The following is a 16624-nucleotide window of genomic DNA, read 5'->3' as shown; positions in this document are numbered from 1 at the left end:
CTACTTCTTGACCAGCCCAGTGTGTTCCCTGTAGATGCGCCACAGATAAAACTTTTCAACATCCTCACTTTCTGCAAAATAAAGAATATTTTGTTCGGTTGGGTGTCTGAAAATCCCCAGGCTGTCAGGTTGCGTAAGATTGTTATGGAGTATATCCCCTTGGATTTTCTTACAACTATGGTACACCACAAAACTGAGAACTTCTACAAGACATGGCGGTCCTATTTGGACTACCTGGACACAGATTTGTCTGTCACACTAATAAGGGCTTTTATATAGCCATAACAATTGTGCTGGACGAGTCCAATATCCAGAGAGGGGGAACTGCAAACATATGAATATGTGGAAAGTAATAGTCTCGATATTCAAGAGTTAGTATTTTGTTTTGCTGACCTGAATTATTATTATTTATTCGTTTGTTGTTAGTTATTATTTATTTAGTTAAGCAGTTGGGTCTTTTAAATATAGTTTTGTATATTTATGCATTTGTTTCTGAGGGCAGTTTGGGTTTTTAAAATGTTTCTTGGTGTTCTTCCTTTGTAGTAGTTTTGAATTGTTTTGTTTGTATTTGTTGTAATATTTAAAAATCTATTTTTTGATGAAAATATATTTTTAAAAAGGAGCAAACCCATGATGCTCTTAGAGAGATGCTTATTTTGGAGGAATTCAAAAATTCACTTCCTGAAGTAGTGAGAACTCATGAAAGTGCAGAGAGTTAAAACAGCAAGATTAGCAACTAAAACGATTGACGATTATGAGTTGGTCCATAAATCAAGATTTGGAGATGTTGGTGTTGGACTGGGGTGTACAAAGTTAAAAATCACACAACACCAGGTTATAGTCCAACAGGTTTAATCGGAAGCACACTAGCTTTTGGAGCGACGCTCCTTCACCTTCTTAAACCATATATTTGCAAAGGTAAAGTTTACTCACATAGACCAAGAGCAGCAGGAAAGAGGTTACAATATTCAGAGAAACAGGATCCTCTCAATCTGTGATGTTGAAAGATGAAGACAGATGTACCTCTGAAGGACTATTGAAAGAAAAGGTGCTTGTAATAGGAAATCACAATGAGACAAGAAGCGCTTGCTTATGTAGAGTGAGGTTGGAGTGTCCAGTGAAGAGTGGAGAAGTTGTAGTAGTAATACTGGACAAACTCTCAGCTCCAGGAATATAATTTGTCCTTGCAAACGATATAGCTGGTTCACAGGTAGGAGTGCTGCCTACCATAGTTTAAAAGCCAGTGGAAACTCAGGCAACTCAACTATTGCAGGACACGTATCCTAGGATTTTTCCAGAATGTGTAGTAACAAGGTCACAAAGTCACCAGTTGAAACAGGAAAGATCAAACAGTACAGATAAGAAAGTTGAAGTGGAATTAATGGAGACCCTGTTTGATCAGATGGTTGAGACAAGCCAGGAGCAGATAGATGATAAAGCAAACATCTTTCGCTCAGATAAATTAACTGAGTCATAGCAGAAAGGTAGAAATTTAAAGCAATTGTATCAAGAGGCACACATGCAGGAAGAATCTGAGTGTAGCCCTGAAGGCTAATATCTTAAAAATGATATCTTAATGAGGAAATGGAGACCATCACATATTCAGGCTGATGCGAAATGGGTAGAAGTTCATCAAGTCATATTGCCTGTGGGTTATAGAACAGAGGTGTTGTGAGTGGCGCATAAGCTACCAGCAGGGTATCATTTAGGCATAAGAAAATAACGAGCTAAAATACAAAAACATTTTTACTGGACTGGACTGCACAAGGATGTAGTTGAACTTTGCCAGCCATGTCATACATGTCAGGTATTTGGAAAACCATAGGCAGTATTAAAACTCGCACCTTTAATATTTATTCCTACATTTGAGGAATCTTTTACAAGAGTCATAATTGGTTGTGTAGGACCCCAACTAAAACAAAAAGTCGGAATCAGTATTTGTTAACAATAATGGATGAGTCCACTGGATTTCCAGAGGCTGTTCCATTCCGCAATATCACAGCTAAAAGGATTATGGGAGAATTACTCAAATTTTTCACTAGATATGGACTACCCACAGAGATACAATCAGATCAAGGTTCAAACATCACATCAAAATTATTCAAAGAATTTATGGACAGCTTAGGTATAAAACAATTCAAATCTACTGCATATCATCTGGAGTTGCAGGGAGTGCTAGTAAAGTGATATCAGACATTTAAGACCATGTTGAGGGCTTATAGTCAAGACAATCCAGATGATTGGCATAAGGGAATTCTGTTGTGCTTTTTACTATCAGAGATGCACCAAATGATCAAATTCAGTCTATTTGAATTAGTTTTTGGGCAGGAAGTGAGAGGACCATTAAAATTGATTAGGGAGAAATTGGTAAGTCAAAATTCAGAGGCCACATAATTGGACTATGTGTCAAATTTTTAGGAACAATTGAGTAAAGCAGGGGAGATGGCTGGACAGCATTTAGAAGTATCACAGTAAACAATGAAACAGGAAGCAGATAAGAAATCAAAAACTCGCAATTATGCTGTCGGGGATCAGTTACTTCTAGTGATAGCTATCATATCGGGACATATGTGGAAATAAGCTGGGAAATTAGATCACTATCTAATCATGTGTGATGTAGAAATAGGAGATGCTGTTCTGATTAAGCACCATCCTTATAGGCATAACCCTCTGAAGTTGGTTTAGGTTCAAACGAAATTCAACGCACATTCCAAGACAACATAACTGTAGTGAGTTACAGTGACTGGAGCTCACTCATAGTAATGGTGTCAAAACCAGATGGTACCCAATGGTTATATGCCGACTATTGCAAAATCAATACAGTTACAAAGACTGATGCATGTCTGATTCCACGTTTGGAAGACTGTGTTGAGAAGGTGGGACAAGTGATTTATATTTCTAATTTGGACTTGCTCAGAGGATACTGGCAGGTACCTTTGTCAGAAAGACAATTTAAACTTTTGTAATGCTGAATGGACTGTATAAGTTTAAAGTCATGCTGTTTGGTATGAAAAATGCACCAGCCACATTTGAGAGACTAACCAATATGGTCATTGCCAGATTACCCAATTGTGTCATATATTTCGATGACCTGATGATTTTTAGTCACACATGGAAGGAATAATTGCAACATTTATTAGAATGACTTCGGGATGCAGGTTTGGTGATGAACCTGGCTAAAAGTGAATTTGCCAAGTCACCTTCCTGGGTGATGTTATTAGGCACGGACAAATGGCCTACGGAATGCAAAAACAAAGATAATTTGGGAGTTTCCCACACCATCGACAAAAAGAGCAGTACTACAATTCCTGGGATTGAATGGATTTTGTCAAAAATTTGTCCCAAATTTTAGCAGTGTGGCTGCTCCACTCACTGAATTGCTAAAGAAAGGCAAGAGGTTTCAGTGAACAGCGGACAGTCAGAAGGCACTTGATAGCCTGAAAGCTGTGTTAACCACAGCCACTGTATTAGCCAGACCTAATAACGCAGAGCCTTTCAAGGTAGCTATCGATGTGAATGATGTGAGTGTGGGTGCTGTGCTCTCGCAAGGACAGGACGAGAAGATAGAAAGACCTATCAGGTATTTTACCAGGAAATTGAACATTCATCAGCAGAAATATTCGACAGTTGAGAAGGACACTTTGAGCTTGGTGTTGGCGTTACAACATTTCAATGTTTATGTTACCAGTACTGTATCTGAGACAATCATATACACTGATCATAACTGACGTTTGTGGAGAAATTTAAGGACAAAAATACCAGACTGTTTAGGTGGAGCTTGTTGTTACAGCCATTGAATTTGAAGATTGTGCATGTGCCAGGACGAGAAAACATGATTGCCGACACATTGTCGAGACTTGAGTGAGAAATGGAGGCGTTTAGTGGCAGCAGTTAGACAGACTGAAACAGAATGTAGTCGTGCATGTTTACATGATTATTGTCAATGTGATGTATATGTGTGCTGTAGTGTATGAACAATTTAAGATTAAGGGGTTTTAAAATGAAACCATGTTTGGATATTGATTTTTTTAAATGGGGGAAGTGTGACGATGCTGCTCTTTTAACAAGGTTTTGCTGTCCTTGGCTTCTTTTTTTCAGATAGGTCATAAAAGCGGCAATTCCAAAAAGTCGAGGTTTGAAAGGGTTTAGGGCCAGTTTGATAATAGCTAACAGATACTGCCTCAGGCAAAAGGCTTTCAAATTTTAAAGAAAACACTTGTACGATGAAAGGGGAGTGGCCAGTTCTCTCAGCTCAGCTTTACTCTGGTTTGGTTTTGTTTTACTAAGCAGAGTTGTGAAGCTGCTTGACCAAAAGAATCAGGTCCACGCTGATCCTCCCTGTTTCTGACATCTCTTCTGTAAGACCCTGTGTTTGATTTTACCTTTCAAGCCAAGGGACGTTTATGGGGATTGCTGCAGGTATTTGGAACAGCATCATTATATTGGGATAATCTGTAAGGCGTTTGGATAGGTTAAGTTATTCTGTTCTCTTTTATTTGTGTTTCATTTGGAAATCTTGTAAATAAATTCTGTTTTGTTTAAAACCAAGTGGTTTGACCAGCTGCATTACTCCTGGAATATCCACTTGACACCTGCTGAAAACAACAAGCAAAGTTAGGATCTGGATTTCTTCCTTGAAATGTTTTGAGGGGGTCTGGCCTGGTCCATAACAGCTGTCAGTAAAGTTGTCCTTGCTGGCACTCTGGGCACTGCCCCACCAATGCGGCTATGTCGGCATCCAATCCTGGCCACTAGACGTAACTTCTTGCCAATATCTTCATTCTGGAAACCCCTGGATGACCCTGGTGGAGTTCACCCAGTATCTTTGCTGACTTTGCTTAGAACAATCATTCTTGCTGCCCTTAATAATATGCTGTGCTCTGTGGTGATCTGGTCTCACTGGGTCCAGAAAGGTTTCAATTCTGGTTGTGATGCCCCTTTTGTTTCCCCCATCACCACCATTTGTTTTAGTTTTGTCAGAATGGGATCTTTTTTGTAAGATATCCAAGTAAGATATTATCAGTCGTGAGGGGGTGTCCAGAAAACCATTACGGACCTCTTCCAGTGGTGGCACAACCAGTGGTATATCTACCAATGGGAGACAGCTCAAGGCATCTACATTTGCCATTTGGCCTCCTGGATATTGTTCCAACTTGTGATTGTATGCACTCAAAATAAGAGTCCACCACTGAATTTGATCTGAAGCTTTGGGCGCATGGCCCTATCCTTTTTAAGTAGCCCTAGCAGGGGTTTGTGGTCTGTTACTATTACACATTTATGTTGGTAAACGTATTGATGGAACTTTCTCACACCAAAAATGACCGCCAATCCTTCCTCCTCTTTTTGGCCCGTCTTCGTTTGACATCAACCAAAGTCCGGGAAGCATGTGCTGTTGGCCATTCCTCTAAACTGAGCCAACACTGCACCAAAACCATACGGAGAGGCATTCCACATCAGCATCGCATCTTGCTTGGGATCGTAATGTGACGACAGCTGCTGCACATCCTGAAAGGCTACATCTTGGCTGTGAGTCCATTCCCAAGGCTGAACCTTTTTCAACAGCAATTGTAAGAGTGCCAGAATGAATTTTCCATGATAATTCACCAACCGGAGTAAAAAGCCTAAGCTTCTATACAGACGAAGGAGCCGGGGCACCTTTGATAATCCTCTCTTTATCTTCCAACAAGTGAAACGTGATCTTGCTGACTCTGTACCCCAAGTAGCTTCCTTGGGGTGCCAGGAACACTTTTCCTTCCTAAGGTGAACCCCAATCTTGGAGAAACCGTTAAGCACTATGTCCATGTTCTCTAAGTGGTCTTTATTATTGATCTTCCAGGTGATTAGCACGTCATCCAAATAAAGGTAGACCCTGTAAAATGTTTTCCATCATCTGTTGGAAAATGGCTCGGGCTAATGATACCCCAAAAGATAGCCTCATATGCTTATGGATGTTAATTGTAGCATACCTCTGGGAATCACCACCTAATAGCAAATGCAGGTACACATGGTTCGTGTCTAGCTTTGAGAAGGTCAGCAACCCCCAGCCAGTTTTGCGTATATGTCCTGTATGCGAGGGAAAGGGTATTTATCCAGCTGAGATGAGAGGTTCACCATTTATTTAAAATCCATTTACACGTGTATACCATATGACACTGTCCCAGCTCGCACAGAGCTGGATCCTAAAGTGAGCAGAACTCCTAACACTCCTGTTTATATCAGTCAGCCAGGGCTCCCTGATTGTGCCAGGTTAACAGCTCCAATAAAGGAACTCAAATTCAATGAGACGTCGTTCCATTCACTACAGAAAGTAATTATGAAAGCAGTACATGTTAGGAGAATGTGTTGGGAAATAAGGAAAAACAGAAACCACAAGGACAAAAGGGGTAGTTGAAGACAGTAAAAGAACGCAGTCAAAAGAGACGATCAAAAGCTAAAAGAGGAGCTTCAGCCTGAAAACAGCAGTGAGAGATGGAATATCAGGAGCTACTTGCAAACAATGGCAATTCAGAAACACGACCTTCAAGAAATCAAAAGTGAACAGGAACAGATCAACCTGAGTCAATATAAAGAAACGGTGGTAAATACTGAAGCCAAGAGAATCTGAAGTGATGGAAGCATTTTGCTTCTGATCCGAAATTCCTGAGAATTCCAGCTTACGTTTACATTTTTTAAAAAAATTGTTTTGTCCCATTAGAATCAGTTTCTAAGCAGTGCTTTTTAAAATTGCTGCGGGAGCAGAAATAGATTGAACAATATGTGGCGGTACTATTATTGTAGCAAACTTTGACCTTTGATCCAGGATATGAGGCTATATGCAACACGCTGTGAAGTGTGAGGCACAGCTTTCTTATGCAACACACTAAGTGTAAAGAGAGTTAGTAAATTTAAAAAAACTGTCAGATGTTTGATTCCAAAAATTAACAGGCAACAGCAAAACCTTTAAAGAACAATTCCGAACAATGCCTCATTTCTCTATGGCTATGTTGTGCTCCCTTCCCCCAAATGCATCTAGAATTACAGGGTTTACACGTGACTCATAAGGAAATGGGTCTTAGTTCAGCTGTGTGCAGCTGGTTTTGAGCCGGCACTTCCGTTCGCTACTCCACTCCACAGTTTACTGCTGATTTCATGCTGATGGCTTGCACAGATACCACATAGGGGTAGTATTGTTTAGGAAGCTTAAATGAGGAAGATACTTGACAAGTAACTAACATAACCAGCCCATCCTCCACTCTCTTTCTCCGGGTTTTTGCTGATTGGTTGTTCTGGAGGAGTCTGAGTAGGCAGTGGACATGCTTGTCACGTTTTAAGTCGCGACTGGTAGAGGGGGAAGTGGGGGCTGGGAAGGTTAGAGTGAGTGAGTGAGAGAGAGAGAGAGAGAGAGAGAGAGCGCTCAGCAGTACGATAATGATGCTCAAGTCAGGATAAAAAAACCTAATGTACCACGGGTGCCCGTAACATAGCTCAAGGAGAAGGAGGCAAGATGGCTGCCTGGTAGCGTCTACCTCTGATGGAGGAAGTAGAGACTGTTACAGAGGAGTGTTGCAAGATAGAGGGTGTAGTGTAGGTATATATCTTTAGAAGCTTTTGAAGGCTATTTTTTTAAAAAAAGGGCTCTAGTTCCCAGCTCCATCTGGTGTTATATTTTGTTATATTGTTAACGAACTGCAAACTATTCACAATATACTAATTTTTGAAATAGATAATTGTTGCCTATGCTTGCAAAATGTATCTCTTAGTTTAATGACCATGCATCCAGGTCAATTTTATTGCCATTTTCAGTGTTATGGGCTCGCTTGTGTTAGATTTCTCTGTCGAATTTTTTAATTGATTTTTTTTGTGCTTGATTTTTTTTTCTCTGCAGGTGGGGAACAAAGACAATACAAAAGCTCAGAGAAAGAAGCAAACACTGGCTGAAAAGGTAAATTCAGTGCATTTTTTGAAAGCTTTACTTTAATGTGGACAATAATTTTAATTGAGAGGGATCAAAGCTCTGACTCCAGTGGAAATAGTGTGAAGAACAAGAGGGAAACATCGTCATATATTCATATCTGCTGTATTATGATTCAAAATAGAAATTGTTTTTTTTTGATGTGAAGAAGAATTTGAAAAAAATTCTCTGGTGTGGCCAACAAAAGCTTACCTTGTCAGAAAACAAGGTAATGTAAATTTTCTTCTGAAAGATAAGAATTATGTACAACAGCTATGAAGCCAAAGATAGCAGGGCAGAAACAAAGGAAGCACCAAACTAAAAAATATCAAAGCATACACAAGTGTCTATGAAAATACTAGTGAGGATTGTGAAAAAGGACACTCTGTTTAATAGCCAGGTTCTGCATGTGTTTGGAATTTGTTCCTTCATAACCTTGGCACAAAGTTATTTGTGTAAAGCATTTCAGGCTACTTTTTTAGTAATATTGGAGTACTGTTACTGTTTCTGTAAGATCTAGTGGATGGTTTTTCATTTTAGCTTGGAGAGTTGTACCAAGGTTATAAATTAGCAACTGAAATTTCTTTGGACTTTGCAGCCGTCGGTTGATGTTGTATTTAAATGTTAACACTATAAAACATGCAAAAAACTCAAACTTTAACAAACAAAATATGCCAGGAATTGCATTCTGAATTGAAGTGTCATCCTCTGTGCTTTTGTTTCACTGTTTGATGTTACTGAAGAGATTAAATAGTGTTTCAAGAGTTAGCAGATGCATTTTTTCTGGTATGGTAATTATTGAAAAGGGTTGTCTAGAGGGGCGTGCTGTTGCAGTGTGCCCAATGTCTTAAGTAATTCCTCAGTCAAGTGCTTTTGCATGCTAACCTTCCTCTTTTTTTATGAGAGTTTCCATCTCACAAAACTAACAGAAAGGCAGTCTGTATTTAAACTTTTAAGATTAATTAACTACAATGTTTTCCAATGTGCATCATGTATTCTTTCACATTCAAATTGACAAGGCATTTAATTTGTTCATGAATGAGCAATTAGTTATGCATTATCTGATGTATTTGATGAAATGTTAGTTGCCCCAAAAATAATCTCGCTATAATTTCCAAGGATTGGGTCAGTCTTGTCGATGTTTTAGAAAAAGTAATTGATTCACAATATCACTAAATTAATCATAATTATGTTTAGTTATTTGCATGTGTAATACTTATATTGATCCATTAATTGACAGGAGTAGTCTTTATTTAATTATCTTTTCTAAAATTAGAAGTGCTATACTTTTCCATTTATTTGTCTGCAATCAGTAGGTCAGCGTGAAATGCTGAGATTTGATGTAGTAAAATGGTTGGATCTCATGAACAAACAATAACAGTGACAACTTGCATCACAAATGTTTGATGATATGGTCTGTGCAAATGGAAAGACGTATACTTGATAATGAGTCAAAAACAGCTCAAGGTTTTGCTTCCAAATTAATTTTTTTTAACATGCTGTATTTTAGGAAAAAAAATCATATTTACGAAATTCTGAAGTAAATGAACTATTTGTAAATGAAATACAGTTGATGAGGAGAGTGGTGGTTGGACATGGTAAATACTTTTGGTTTTTTTGTACTAATACTGAAATTATGTTTAGCTCTGACATTCACGTGGTAAAGAGGCCTCATGGAAAGGTTAGAGAGATGGCATGCTAACTGTTTGGCAGGCAGTCTTGGCAAGTCATGCTGGCTGCACGCACATGGGCTTGAGGTTTACAAACAGTACTCCTGCACACGTCATCTGTGAGTCATCATATCAAGGCATGTAGCAGAAGGACCATACAAGAGGCGCCCGAAGAATAAATAATATTTTGATCGAAGAAAGAATCGTACTTTTCCAAGAGTGATTTTTTTTTTTTCTCTCTCAATAAGGGAAGCAGCTTCATTGTGCAGCTGGGCAGTTCCATTCGAGTTCCGTTTTTTAAAAGAAATATTTGTCAGATCTTTCTATTCCAACAGGTGTTCTTTAGGTGCTTATTAATGAATAACCAAGTCGCGTTATTCTTTTCCATTGTAAGTCTGAGGTGAGGGACACAGTTTAAAATAACATTATGCAGGTAAGTTGAAAGAATTAGTGCTCTTTAAAATCAATGGTTGTGCCATTTGTGTCTCGAATTAAATGTGAAGTTGATCAAACTATAATTCTGACCAAGGATTAAATTTTATAACCTCCTTCAGATGTCCCCACATTTACTGAGTTTGACAGTCATAAAGAGAATGAAAATAATTTAGCAAAGTAAACTATTAATAACCTGCAAATTCCAGAATTTCATATGCATTCAATAAAAATACAAAGAACATGCACACTAATTTGTGTTTGAAACTGCTTTCATTTTTAGTTGTAAATTATTATTTTATCCATTGACAGAAGATACTCTTTTCCCCATCAAACATCCACTCATATGTTACAAATATAAGATTAATCTCACTAATTTTGTATTCAAATTAGACACAATATGGAGTAGAACTTATCTTTCTGCTGAGGAGCCATTGGAAAGAAATGCTTTCAGATGATTGAATGTTTTTTTCAAAGAATTTTGAAACCCAAAATGAAAATAGAAACCACGATATTTAGGAAGGGGTATGTCTTAAGAAAGCTTTTGTGAGCACAGCTATTTATTTTCAACAAAAATAACCGGGTATAACTTGTTACTTATGCATAAGCTCCTATTTCAATTTCTTAGTTTTACATTTGCCTGGATTATAAATGAAATTGTCACACATCACTCACGTTCACATTTTCCATGGGATGGTTTACTGACATCACACGGACTGCAGCGATTCAAGAAGATGGCTCGCCACCACTTTTCCAAGGGCAATTAGTGTTGAATTCCCACATTGAAAATAATTAATTTAAAAATATATCACTGTGAAGAGACAGGAACTGGGAATTACCCTGCCAGTTCCATGCTGCATCGTGACAAAATATGTGAATGATGTTAATTTTGAGATAGTTCAATTATGTGAACTGATTGTCCTCAGAATACAAAGCACTAACAAAATAACCATCACTGTGGTATAGCAGCAAAGTCTCTGTCATTGTCCTCGTATGATTCAGTGGAGTGTTTTCAGCCTAACTATCTTTAGCTACTTTGAAAATTGCTGACAGACCTGCAATTTTAGTTTTTTTTTCAGATTTTCAGCATCCACAATTCTTTGTTGTATACTAAAAATTAGCACCGAGTTAAAAATCGCACAACACCAGGTTATAGTCCAGCAGGTTTAATTAGAAGCTCTAACTTTCGGAGTGCTGCTCCATCATCAGGTGATTGTCCACTTGATGAGGAAGCAGTGCTTGAAAAGCTGGTGCTTCTAATTATACCTGTTGGACTATAACCTGGTATTGTGTGATTTTTAACTTTGTACACCCCAGTCCAACATCGGCATCTCCAAATCAATTCGCATCTATGTTGCGATCCAGACTGTTCATAGTCACTCTTTTTAAGTGACTAACCTATTGCATTTGGAGGATCTGCAACACAGACTCACTAGAATGACACTGGGTCTAAAAGAGTCAAATAAATAGCACAGTACAGGTTTACATAGGTTTGTGTTTCCTCAAGTGTCAAAGATTAAAGGATGACTTGCTGGATGTATTTAAGATGATTAAGGGATTTGATAAGGTATTGTCTTCAAGGAACTCCAGAACAAAGGGGCATAATCTTAAAATTAGACTTGGGGATTCAACAGTGATGTGGGAAGCAATTCTTCCACATGTGGAAATCTGAGCATACCCCCAACCCCCAACCAAGCTCGATTGAAAAACTGTGGAAATTAAAGTGTTGAAATTTTCAAAACTAAGATTGATGGGTTAGGCAGGGGTGTACAGTGAAATTGAATGAACATGAGTAAATGGAGTTAAAATTTCCATCTAGATTAGAGTGGTGCTGGTGAAGCACAGCAGGTCAGGCAGCATCCGGGGAGCAGGAACTTCGACGTTTCGGGTAAAATTCCTTCATCGCTTTTGCCCGAAAAGTCGATTTTCCTGCTCCTCGGATGCTGTCTGACCTGCTGTGCTTTTCCTGCACCACTCTAATCTTGACTTTAATCTCCAGCATCTGCAGTCCTCACCTTCACTTAAAATTTACATCAGCCAAGATTTAACTAAATTGTGTAATTAGCTCAAAGGACTTAATGGCTTACTTCTAACATGTAATATTGTTTCCAGACTGAGCATGTTGTTTCCAAATTTGAGTATTATTTCATCCATATTTTGATGGTATTTCCTCCAGTAAGGGTCCTATAACCCTCGTCCACATGCTCACCCACCTGAGGTTATTTTTAGATGGTTAAATTTGAATTTGGTAATGAAACATACAGTAAGTTTGTATTTTTGGGAATCTTGATTCTATAATTCTATACTTTCTGAAACTGGACATTTTTTTTAGATTAAATTACTTACAGTATGGAAACAGGTCCTTCTGCCCAACAACCCTCCGACCCGCCGAAGAGCAACCAACCCTGACCCATTCCCCTACATTTACCCCTTCACCTAACACTATGGGCAATTTAGCATGGCCAATTCACCTAACCTGTACATTTTTGGACTGTGGGAGGAAACCGGAGCACCCGGAGGAAACCCACACAGACACGGGGAGAATGTGCAAACTTGTTATTGCAATAGTTTATGCAGTATAGGACTGCTGGTCAAATAGTTTTCACTACTTGTCACTTGCCTTTAGTATACCATTCTTCATTGTTTTTTAACAAAGGAGTATTGCAAATCCATGAATGAAAAACAAAGTAAGTGATTCAACGAAAGTAATCTTTAGTACCTTTGAGTGCAAAGAGGAGAAAGTGAGGACTGCAGATGCTGGAGATCAGAGCTGAAAGTGTGTTGCTGGAAAAGCATAGCAGGTCAGGCAGCATCCAAGGAGCAGGAGAATCGACGTTTCGGGCATGAGCCCTTCTTACCTATGAGTGCATAAGAGGAAGTTCGATTCTCTTGAGGATCTCTTAAGCACATTGAAAAGTACCAAACTGCTCATTTAATTCTCACCTAGATGCATCGAGAAGAAATTTTCAGTTTTAAAAACTGAATTTCAAAGATCAATTAACAAGCTGGATTAGTACATAGTATATCCCAGTACATTACCTCTCTCAGGTGCTATTCCTCCACATTGGAAACTACCATTATCGCTCCATCTTCAAAAACAAATACAGTGTACTCATTTTTCCTTTTCCAGTCCACAAATCAAACTAAACCTATACCTATCTTTCTGCAGCTACAGATTTGAACCTCTGATTGTATTTCTGTCCCAGTCAGACTGAAACGGTTCTAACTGGAAATACAAATGATAACCACTAATTACAGTGTATTATTTCATATCACACGCATCAGTCTACAGTCTTTGACATAGTGGCCCACTATACATGACTCCCCTTGGTGCAGCGGAGTGCAACTGCCTTTGTTCATTCTTACCAATCTGAACATAGGAAGAATATTGTCTCCACAGTGTCTGCTTATTTTCTGCACCCAGGCTGTTATCTTTGGCGTCTTCCCCAACAAGTTATCCTTACTCCTCCTTCTTCAGTTTCTCGTTTTCTCATGTATCATCTGCAAAGACTAGGGCAACTCCCACATCTAGGCAGAGGTGGGTACTGCAGATGCTGAAGATTAGAGTCAAGATTAGAGTGGTGCTGGAAAAGCACAGCAGGTCAGGCAGCATCCAAGGACCAGGAAAATTGACGTTTCGGCAAAAAGTGTTCCTGATGAAGGGCTTTTGCCCGAAATGTCGATTTTCCTGCTCCTTGGATGCTGCCTGGCCAGTTGTGCTTTTCCAGCACCACTCCAATCTTGACTCAACTCTCACATCTCGGTCAACTATATTCACTTCTATCTATTGTGCATCTCACCATATCCCTTCTGAGTCAACTATGTTGATAGAATACTCGTTCAGCATCTAGTCTCCAACAGATAAATATTGGGATTGCCAAAGCCATTAATTTTAGCCTCATAACCAGTTTCATTTCCCTCCCTGTTTTGTAATAAATCAGATTTTTTGGCATTCTATTTGACCCAAGTTTCACAATTTCTATGATCCGATGATTTCCATTGCTAAGATTGCTGATTTCCACAATTACGGTGTCAATATCCTGTTCTATCGTTGTCCTTAAAATGCTATAGTCAGGATTTTTGCATTTCTCACCTTTAACTTTGACTGCTCAAATGCTGTTCTGACTCACCAGCCATTCACCATCCTCAGTAAACTTCAAGGATAGTATTTGTTAGTCAAGGATAGTATAACGGTGGCTGAGAGAACTTTTGATGAGGATTCATCTACTGAGGTAGTGTGGGCTGAGCTTAGAAACAGGAGAGAAGAGGTCACACTACTTGGAGTTTTTTTATAGGCCTCTGCAGAGTTCCAGGGAGTTGGAAGCGAAGAATTGGCAAAATTATTCTGGGCAGGAGTGAAAGGAACAGGGTGGACTTTAACTTCCCCAACATTAACTGGAAATGCTATAACTCCAGTACGTCGGATGTCCAATGTGTGCAGGAGGGTTTCCTGACACTGGAAACCCTGACACTCGTATATCAAAGGGCCAACAAGAGGGGAAGCCACACTGGATCTGGTGCTTGGTAATGAACCAGGCCAGGTTTGATTTAAATGTAGGTGACCATTTTGGAGAGAGTGACCATAATTCAATTATGTTTAGTTTAGCGATGGAAAGGGATAGGTACATGCCACAGGTCAAGAGTTATCGATGGGGTAAGGGCAATTATAATGTGATCAGGCAAGAATTAGGATGCATGGGGTAGCAAAATGCAGGGATGCAGACAATGGAAATGTGGAGCTGGTTTAAGGAACAGATTTTGCATGCCCTTGATAGGTATGTCCCTGCGAGACAGGGAGGAAGTGATAAGATAAGGGAAACATGGTTTACTACAGAAATTGCATCACTTGTTAAAAAGAAGAAGGAGGCTTATGTCTTGATGAGGCAAGATGGTTCAGATGAGGCGATGGAGAGTTACTGGTCAGCTGGGAAGGATTTAAACAGAGAGTTAAGAAGAGCAAAGAGAGGACACGAGCAGTCTTTAGCAAATAGAAGAAAGGAGAACCCTAAAGCTTTCTATAGGTATGTGAGGAATAAAAGGATGATTAGGATAGAAATAGGGCCAGTCAAAGACAGAAGTGGGAAGTTGAGTGTGAAAAGACAGAAGTGGGAAGTTGAGTGTGGACCCTGTGGAGATCGGAGAGGTGCTAAACGAACATTTCTCATCGGTTTTCACTCAGGAAAAGGAGAATATTGTAGAGGAGAAGAATGAGGTACGAGATATTAGACTAGAAACGATCGAGGTTAGTTACAAATAGGTGTTATCAATTCTCGAAAGTAGACAAGTCCCCTGGGCTGGGTGGGATTTATCCGAGGGTTCTCTGGGAAGCTAGGGAGGAGATAGCAGAGCCTTTGGCTTTGATATTTAAGTCGTCATTGTCGAAATGTTTACTACCAGAGGACTGGAGGATTGCAAATGTTGTGCCCTTGTTCCAGAAGGGCAGTAGAAATGACCCAGGTAATTATAGACCAGTGAGCCTTACTTCTGTTGTAGGAAAGGTTTTGGAAAGGATGATAAGAGATAAGATTTATAATCATCAAGCAAGCAACAATTTGATTTCAGACCGTCAACATGGTTTTGTCAAGGGCAGGTTGTGTCTCACAAACCTCATTGAGTTTTTGAGAAGGTGACCAAGCATGTAGATGAGGTTAGGGCTGTTGACATGGTATACATGGACTTCAGTAAAGCCTTTGATAAGGTTCCGCATGGTAGGCTCTTGGAGAAAATGCAGAGCCATGAAATTGATTTAGCAGTTTGGATTAGAAACTGGCTTTCTGAATGTGTCTCACAAACCTCATTGAGTTTTTGAGAAGGTGACCAAGCATGTAGATGAGGTTAGGGCTGTTGACATGGTATACATGGACTTCAGTAAAGCCTTTGATAAGGTTCCGCATGGTAGGCTCTTGGAGAAAATGCAGAGCCATGAAATTGATTTAGCAGTTTGGATTAGAAACTGGCTTTCTGAAATAAGGCAGTGAGTGGTGGTTGATGGAAAATATTCAGCCTGGAGTCTGGTTACTAGTGATGTGCCACAAGGATCTGTTTTGGGACCACTGCTGTTTGTCATTTTTATAAATGATGACGCAGGCATAGGTGGATGGATAAGTAAATTTGCAGACGACACTAAAGTCGGTGGAGTAGTAGTTTGGAAGAATGTTACAGATTGCAGGGGGACTTGGATAAACTGCAGAATTGGGCTGAGAGGTGGCAAATGGAGTTCAATGCAGCTAAATCTGAGGTGATGCACTTTGGGAAGAATAACAGGAAAGCAGAGTACTGGGTCAATGGAAAGATTCTTGGTAGTGTGTATGTGCAGAGGGATCTTGGAGTCCATGTACATAGATTCCTGAAAGTTGCCACCCAGGTGGATAGTGCTGTTAAGAAGGCATTCGGTATGTTAGGTTCTATTTATAGAGGGATTGAGTTCTGGAGCCGCAATATCATGTTGCAACTATACAAAACACTGGTGCAGCCACACTTGGAATATTGTGTACAGTTCTGGTCCCCATATTTCAGGAAGGATGTGGAAGCATTGGAAAAGGTGCAGAGGAGATTTACCAGGATGTTGCCTGGTCTGGAGGGAAGGTCTTAT

At 39.5% G+C, this 16624-nt stretch overlaps 1 protein-coding gene across 5 annotated transcripts in view; it reads left to right on the top strand.

Annotated features, from left to right (window-relative positions):
• Positions 1 to 16624, top strand: part of tet3 (tet methylcytosine dioxygenase 3) — a 368466-nt gene that overhangs the window by 76534 nt on the left and 275308 nt on the right. The window contains exons 1-2 of one of the 5 annotated variants that reach the window (XM_043681517.1): positions 7077 to 7203; positions 7865 to 7921. Coding sequence is in view for 1 of the 5 variants with exons in the window: in XM_043681513.1 (XP_043537448.1) it covers positions 7865 to 7921 (57 nt within the window). In the remaining 4 variants the exon portion in view is untranslated. Of the gene's footprint in view, positions 1 to 7076; positions 7568 to 7864; positions 7922 to 16624 lie in introns of those variants that run through there. The other 4 variants (XM_043681514.1, XM_043681515.1, XM_043681518.1 and 1 more) reach the window with 4 other exon arrangements.

This window comes from Chiloscyllium plagiosum, chromosome 42, assembly GCF_004010195.1.
Source record: "Chiloscyllium plagiosum isolate BGI_BamShark_2017 chromosome 42, ASM401019v2, whole genome shotgun sequence".
NCBI classification, from domain to species: Eukaryota; Metazoa; Chordata; class Chondrichthyes; order Orectolobiformes; family Hemiscylliidae; genus Chiloscyllium; species Chiloscyllium plagiosum.
Note: the sequence above shows the minus strand (reverse complement) of the source record. Positions and strands in the feature narration are given on the sequence as shown.